Genomic DNA, 8,519 nt, shown 5'->3' with positions numbered 1-8,519 from the left:
ACGAGACCGCCAAGAATAAGCGGGGCTACTCTGAAAAACAATATGAAGTGCTTAAGCAAAATTATTCACAATTTTATTTTATTACCATAATTTGTGTTGAGTTTCATTCATACACTTGTATTGACCCTCTTCTTCGATTTAGATCTGGCAGATGCGGGATGATCTCCTACCACAAGATCGCATAAAAGCAATTCAAGAGGAAATCGCAGGATTCTTTCTTGACCATGTCATCAATAAATCCGAAGAATACCATGTGAAATTTGACTTCAGATGTTACGGATTGTAAGAGATCTTATATTGTATATATGTAGCTAGTAGCGTCGGACAGATATACGAAAACTTGTTGTTCGATCAATCTCTCAGAGAAGGAGGAGGTCAATCACTTCTATCTGTATATGTTCATGACGATCTTGTGTACTTAATGGTCTCCTTCATTTGCTTACTAGCTCGCGTGTCGCGAGTTCTCTCTATAAGTATAGTACGTAGAGTCGACCAAGCACAGAGATAAGAGAGGTCACTTCTCTCTATTAGCTAGCTAACACAATATATGAAACCCCTAAATTAACCCTACAAAACCCCCCAACCCCCCCCCCCCTTTAAAAACAAATAAAAACCCTAGGCCCTGAACTGCTGACGCGTGGATGCTTTTTGGTCCCTGTTGGTGTTACCAACCAGGACTAAAGGCCCTCCTGCCTGCGCAAGCCGCAGCAGCCACGTGGATCCCCATGTGTCCCGGTTCGTAGGCGAGCCGTGACTAAAGGTATTGGGCTTTAGTCCCAACCCTTTAGTCCCGGTTCCAGAACCGGGACAAATGGGCCTCTGGAACCGGGACAAATGGGCATTTTTCTACTAGTGAGGTCCTCGCTCCTGACGCAGCCCCTTTAGTCTCGGTTGGTGGCTGGGGCCGGGACTAAAGGTCTGTCTTCTGTCCCGATTCTAGTGACCAAACGGGACTAAAGAGATGCCTATATATATGCTTTCCCTTGCCATGGCCGGCCGGCGTGTGGGAGGTGTGTGCTGCTCTGCTCTCACCTCCTATGCACATGAGGTGTTCAATGAAATGCCCGAGCCATACTTAAGCTTTCTCCTCTCCAAGCTCGACTTCGAAGCTCCATTTTCCCCAAGATTTGCTAGGTTTGGCGGTCCGTCCCATCCCGTCTCCGTCGTCACCTCCGTCGATCGCCCGCGCCGATCTCGTCGCCGACACCATTGTGGTGAGCCTCTTGTTCTTATCTTCTTTTTAAAAGGAAAACATTCTTACTGATATGATTTAGATAGCTACTTGTATAATTTTCTTACTTTTATTATTGTTTGTTATTATATAGTGCCATGGTTTTGAAAAAAAGGGCATGTGTGTTCTATGATCTATTATATAGCTCTCGTCCGGTCTATGATTCGGATGTGGTTAATTTCTTTTATAACTACTAGCAAAAGGGCCCATGCGTTGCAACAGGAGAAAATAATAACACACACTCTTAATCTATAAAAAAAATGGTCTATAATCTGAGTATTTGTGTAGTTACAGCCCAAACCAAGATGATCTTTGCCTACAAAAGCGCAAGTTCAATATTCCACATGTCTTCTATTTAAACACACGACTTGCATGTATATTTAATACGTACAAAGAAACCGGCAAGTGATCTTCAATTTGGTCTCCAATCTTGATTTTGCTGAGATGTTCATCCATAATCCGGATGAGTACCGATATGACTGAAATATGGGTAATGCACTGTTGACGTGAACAGTTTTATCTCCGGCGAATTACAGGATTAAACTATTTCGATTGTGGTTAGCAAGTACTCCCATGCGCCCATGCGCGAATAAGGAGGCGGAAAGCGTCGAGGAAGAATCCGGACCAATTAGTTAACACTTGGCTATGTAGTGCTACATCACATCAGAACCTTATTTTACGTGTCAACTTCTTTTTGGCGGGCATCAGAACCTATTGTTTCCCCTCGGCTGGATAGAAATGAAACAAACCAGTTGTTATCATATCCACCATAGTCTACATCACATCACAATGCGTGCATCTATACTTTCCTTACCCGGCCAGGAGTAGACTATGTTCCACAGTGTACGAGATTTGCAAATTTTACATATAAACATCCTATTTGATATGTTTACATATAAATCACGGGGAAAGAAGTGATGATAGGCTATTACCATGGTGCGTGGTGTGGTTGAAAGGAGGCACAAAAGAAGCACAACCTATGATTGCTACATCCACAATCTCAGCGATAAGAAGATGACACTTCTGAGGTGACATGCTGACACACATGTGAGGGAGAAAAAACGAAGACAAACCATGGTCGTGACAATTAAACATGCGAAAGGGGAGGAACAGTTTATAGCATGTCAAGCTGTTGATCAGTTAACACTAGAGACTGTGAGGCGCACACAAGGGGAAAAGGGCACGAGAAAATAGGCAATGTGCCCAAGACCAAGCTTTGGCCAACAGGAATAAGGTCTTGTTTGTTTCGGCTGCAGCTTCGATAGAACCAGCTATGGACTGTGATGGCAAAGCTGCTGTGCTGAGGAAGTTTCTACAGTTAAGGTTAGTTGTTTAACAATGTAGTTGTGAAAATGACTGTGGGCTGGTGAAAAAGCAGAAATGCCCCTAGAGTGCTGAGATCAGGGTAACTTGTTGATTGCAAGCCTTAACCAAGTTCACAATAAGTATATAATTAAAACATGATTTTTTTTCCCAAAAATATACGAATTAAAAAATACACAATGTTTCAATGCCACTCAAGTTGAAATTTACATTACGGTATCGAGTTCTAATAGCGATGCCCTTGCTTTTGGAAGTAAGGTAAATAGAAGTAGATGCGTAAGTCTGAAGCAGCACGCGTTCATCCTGATTTCTCACGTCTGATCTCAATGCCATGCACGATCAGACCACGCTTCTGTGTCACTTCTCCTTCCGTCTCCATCAGGCTGAAGGACATCTCAGCATATAATTCATTCCCGCTCGTGTGGAAGTGACCCAGCGATATCTCCATCCAACCGTCGGCTCTGCGCTGAGGCTGAGCTACACCCAGTTCTGGCGGCGGCGTCCAATTCTCACCAAGGAGAACCGGACTGGTATATTCCATTATTTGTCCAAAGTAGAGCGTGGCCTTCTGGATTGGATAATTGAACCCACTGAAATTTTGGGTCCTCTTAAACACGAGGTAAGCCCCGTACTTGGAGTCTGGGGTGAGCATGTCGGTGTGTATGCCTCCACGGATTTCCAGCCATGTCACACTGTTTAGTTGAGCCCCTTCAGAGAACCTGTGGCACACATAGCTAGGGTTATCATCTGTAATCAGGACGAAAAACCAATCAGAGGCAAAAGTGTTAGAAAGCAAAATTTTATAACTTGGTACTCTTAACTTTTCAAGACTATTCTTGACGTAGCTCCGTACGTACATATAGATATCGTTGGCTGTAATAATAAGGGCATCAAATAACGGAATACTATAGGAAGGTGTGAAGAGCGAGCGCGAACATGGAGTCGGAGAGAGGGATCCAGCTCCAGTGCTGCGGCATGTGGCCCGACGCGATGAACAGATTCCTCGCCGACAGCATGTAGCATTTGGCGAAGGTCTCCCTGTCCAGCCACATAGTCTGCGCATCACCAAAGCAAAGCAATCAGTTAGTGCGATGAATATGTCTCGGAGTTGGGCGCCATGGGCATGCACGTACCATGAGCCTGTCTCGGAGGAGGACGGGGCCGTCCAAGAGGCGTAAGAACATGTCCTTTTTTGACTGCGGCTCGGGGGCCAGCGGCTCGAGGGGCGGCAGGAAGCGGGCCCAAACGATGTCGGAGTCGGCTGCAGCGCGGAATGCTGTGGAGACCATGGCGGCACGACCGGCGTCACGTGGCGTGGTGCCGGCGAACGCCGCCGAGACGAGTTCCGCCGGCAGGCGCTCCATCGGTTCGATTGGTCTCTTCTCTTGGATAAGGCCTGTGCGAGCTGCACTAGCTATCTAGCTACACGTACTGTGTGTGTTGGATAGAACTTGGAGCTCCTGTGTATGTCCCTTTATAGCTAGTGTCTACAACCGACTTGGAGAGAGCTGCACTGTGAGAGAGGGACGGACAAGCAAGCCTAGCTAGCTTTTCGGCAGTTGGATTGGATTCATTGGAGATCACGCGCGGAATATGATTCTGCTCCAACAGGACGAACTGGATGCGATGCCCATATCGGCAGTTGTAGCATGCACCACGGATCCAATCTCTCATCCAGTCCAGTGCTGCCCACAAACTCACAAATTCACCTCAAATCGACAGATACATCGGCCGTTGTTTTGACACCACACCATCGGCGCCATCAAATCCTCCACTGCATGCTTTATTCGCTAGCTTTGGCACTCAACCTCAAAGGCACGCGTGCATGTGATATGTGCTATCTTTTGCACTCAGCCTCAAATCGACCACTCACGTTCAAATGCCAACCAGCCAACCAGGCATCGAGAGGAGTGAATTGCAAAAAATCACCACATTGAAGCCTAGGGTTGCAGAAAAGACTCTTCTACGTTTTTGTGCCAGAAAATGCTGATTTCACGCCTAATCATTTGCAGAAAACACCTAACCGTCTGTTTGGGCAGTTTAACCTCTATTATGATAGGCGGGGCCTTGTTTTGTCTATGTGGCGTCACGGCCGCAAGCTCACGCCGTCTGACGGTGCTACAGTGGCAACGGCGTGGCGGCCGCTACTGCTCCGCCGTGTGGGTAAAAATTGGATCGATCCAGCTCTCTGCTCACACTCTCGCCTCTGCCTCGCCCTCTCCTTACTCTGTTCTTCCTCCCCGGCGCCGCCACACCACCGACCGCCATTCTGCTGCTCCCCGGTGCCATGGTGTCGTGGAGCGATGAGACCAGTGAGGATTCAGTCCTGAACATCTCCTCCTCCTATGATGGCATCATCAAGGTCAGTTGGTTAGATAGCTAGAGCTAGGGTTAGGGTTAGTGAATTGGGGATTTTGTCACTGAGCTTGATCTGAACCTAGCCTTCTCTTTGCTTGCTCCCGCAGCTTCCAGCTACGATGCACGATCCGTATTTCAATGGCACTGACGCATATGTGAATGTCTTGTGTGAACACGGTGAGCCGGCCGAGCGCTTTGTAGCATTTGAAGGGATGCACATGGGCAGGAGGTTTCTTGGATGTGCTAAGAAGGTATGATTCACATCTTGTGTAAAGGAAGTTGTTTGCTTAATGCTTTGTTTATCAAGTTGTTAAGATTTTTTTAGCTTGGTCTTTGTTTAGCTTGTTCTGACATACCTTGTCATTAGTGGATTGTACACATTGTTTATTATGGTCAGTGCTTACTCCTTTGTTTATCAAGTTGTTAATTTGCCTTCAAGTTGTTTACTGTGGTCAGTGCTCTGCCTTCAAGTTGTTAAGCTTGGTTAAGTGCTTTGTCTTTGTTTAATTTGCTTTAGCCACTGTGTTGGAGTGTGTTCTCATTAGTGGATGGTAGTCATTGTTTATTATGGTCAGTGCTCAATGACTTGTTTACCAGTGGGCATTGCTAATTTGTCTGTTGTATGGTAAGGAACCTGTCAGTGCTTAGTGACTAGTTTATTTGTCTTTTTAACAGTGCACATATTAGATACCTGAACCTGTTGGTTTGATGGTCTTAGACAATTATTTATTCTTCTATTGTTTATAATACAGGAAGGCATAAACTGTGGAGTAGTTCAATGGATTGATTTTGAATGGCCAGACTCAATGGAGAAGGCATTGGCCAAGCTATGGGATATGTATGAGGAGATTAAGTCAGCTAGGACCAATGACAATCTAAAGAGTTCCTTTGCAATTCACAACCTGACAGAATAGAAGAAGAAACTACAGGAGAACTATGACAGTTTGTATGCTGATGTGAATGCTCTTTTCGATGCCCAGCAGCAGAGGGGTGTGGATTTAACCAATCAAAAGGAGCAGAAGCAATATCTTGAAATGAAGATTGCTAAGCTAGAAACTGTAGTTTGCAACTTGAAGGCAGAGCTTTCAAAGAAAGAGGAGGAGAAGAAGAAACTACAGGAGAACCATGACAGTTTGTATGCTGATGTGAATTCTCTCTTGGATGCCCAGCAGCAAAGGGGTGTGGAGTTAAACAATCAGAAGGAGCAGAAGGAATATGTTGATGTGAAGATTGTTGAGCTTGAGACTGTGGTGGGGAACTTGAAGGCAGAGTTGTCAAAGACGGAGGAGGAGAAGAAGAAGATGCTGCAAAACTATGAAACTCTGAAGAACCTGAGATGTGCTCAAGCCAATGTGATTAGGAACTTGAAGTTCAATCATTTGAAGGAGAAGGAGAGGCTGACAGAAGGGCGGCTTGTATCACATTTCTGAGCTTCAAAAGTCTGAGGAAAAGATAAAGTTAAATCTTCAGGGTGTGAAGACCATCTTAGATGAGTAGGGTGCCTTCTAGTATGATAATCATCTATCCGTTTGTAGATGATAATCTTGTATCCAGTACTTTAGTATGAATTTGTGACCCAAGTACTTTAGTGATGAATTTGTGATCTATGGTGTTGGATCCAGCAGTGTTGTAATCTAGATGATAATCAACTATTAAGTACTTTAGTATCTATTTCTGAACCTTTATGTATGTATTTTGTGAGATCAGGTGTTGGATCCAACTGTTGGAAATATACCCTAGAGGCAATAATAAATTAGTTATTATTATATTATATTTCATTGTTCATGATAATCGTTTATTATCCATGCTAGAATTGTATTGATAGGAAACTCAGATACATGTGTGGATACATAGACAACACCATGTCCCTAGTAAGCCTCTAGTTGACTAGCTCGTTGATCAATAGATGGTTATAGTTTCCTGACCATGGACATTGGATGTCGCTGATAATGGGATCACATCATTAGGAGAATGATGTGATGGACAAGACCCAATCCTAAGCCTAGCACAAGATCGTGTAGTTCGTACGCTAAAGCTTTTCCAATGTCAAGTATCATTTCCTTAGACCATGAGATTGTGCAACTCCCGGATACCGTAGGAGTGCTTTGGGTGTGCCAAACGTCACAACATAACTGGGTGGCTATAAAGGTGCACTACGGGTATCTCAGAAAGTGTCTGTTGGGTTGGCACGAATCGAGACTGGGATTTGTCACTCCGTGTAAACGGAGAGGTATCACTGGGCCCACTCGGTAGGACATCATCATAATGTGCACAATCTGATCAAGGAGTTGATCACGGGATGATGTGTTACGGAATGAGTAAAGAGACTTTCCAGTAACGAGATTGAACAAGGTATCGGGATACCGACGATCGAATCTCGGCAAGTATCGTACCGATAGACAAAGGGAATTGTATACGGGATTGATTGAATCCTTGACATCGTGGTTCATCCGATGAGATCATCGTGGAGCATGTGGGAGCCAATATGGGTATCCAGATCTTGCTGTTGGTTATTGACCGAAGAGTTGTCTCGGCCATGTCTGCATGACTCCCGAACCCGTAGGGTCTACACACTTAAGGTTCGATGACGCTAGGGTTATAGGGAAAGTATGTACGCGGTTACCGAATGTTGTTCGGAGTCCTGGATGAGATCCCGGACGTCACGAGGAGTTTCGGAATGGTCCAAAGGTAAAGATTGATATATAGGGAGTATGGTTTTGCCCACCGGAAGTGTTCCAGGCATCACCGGTAGTGTACCAGGACCACCGGAGGGGTCCGGGGGTCCACCGGGAGGGGCCACGGGCCCCGGAGGCATACATGGGCCAAGTGTGAGAAGGGACCAGCCCCTAGGTGGGTTGGGCGCCTCCCCACCAAGGCCCATGCGCCTAGAGAGAAGAGGGGGCAAACCCTAGGGCAGATGGGCCCTAAGGCCCACCCCAGGTGCGCCTCCCCCTCTCCCCCTTGTGGCCGCCACCCTAGATGGGATCAGGGGCTGCCGCACCCCTTGAGGTGGGAACCCTAGAGGGGGCGCAGCCCCCTCCCTCCCCCTATATATACTTGAGGTATGGGGGTTGCCCAACACACGAATCGATCTCCCTCTTGGCGCAGCCCTACCTCTCTCCCTCCTCGTCTCCCGTAGTGCTTGGCGAAGCCTTGCTGGAGTCCTGCGCTCCTCCACCACCACCACGCCGTCGTGCTGCTGCTGGACGGAGTCTTCCCCAACCTCTCCTTCTCCCCTTGCTGGATCAAGGCGTAGGAGACGTCACCGGGCTGCATGTGTGTTGAACGCGGAGGCGCCGTTGTTCGGCGCTTATATCGGAATCAACCGCGATCTGAATCGCTGCGAGTACGACTCCTTCATCCGCGTTCTTGCAATGCTTCCGCTTAGCGATCTACAAGGGTATGTAGATGCACTCCCCTTCCCCTCGTTGCTAGATAACTCCATAGATTGATCTTGGTGATGCGTAGAAAATTTTAAATTTCTGCTATGATCCCCGACAGTGGCATCATGAGCTAGGTCTATGCGTAGTTTCTATGCACGAGTAGAACACAAGTTGTTGTGGGCGTCGATATTGTCAATTTACTTGTTGTTACTAGTCTTATCTTG

The 8,519-nt window shown here is 46.4% G+C and overlaps 1 protein-coding gene across 1 annotated transcript; it reads right to left on the bottom strand.

The window, feature by feature from the left end:
• Nucleotides 1-2,688: 2,688 nt before the first annotated feature.
• On the bottom strand, nt 2,689-3,986 carry LOC123082567 (F-box protein PP2-B10). Its single transcript, XM_044504874.1, has 3 exons — nt 3,688-3,986; nt 3,491-3,609; nt 2,689-3,273 (listed from the first exon to the last, which is right to left on the bottom strand). Exons 1-3 carry the CDS (start codon nt 3,916-3,918, stop codon nt 2,853-2,855), a joined length of 771 nt encoding a protein of 256 aa, XP_044360809.1. The 5' UTR covers nt 3,919-3,986; the 3' UTR covers nt 2,689-2,852.
• Nucleotides 3,987-8,519: the final 4,533 nt, after the last annotated feature.

This window comes from Triticum aestivum, chromosome 4A, assembly GCF_018294505.1.
Source record: "Triticum aestivum cultivar Chinese Spring chromosome 4A, IWGSC CS RefSeq v2.1, whole genome shotgun sequence".
NCBI classification, from domain to species: Eukaryota; Viridiplantae; Streptophyta; class Magnoliopsida; order Poales; family Poaceae; genus Triticum; species Triticum aestivum.
Note: the sequence above shows the minus strand (reverse complement) of the source record. Positions and strands in the feature narration are given on the sequence as shown.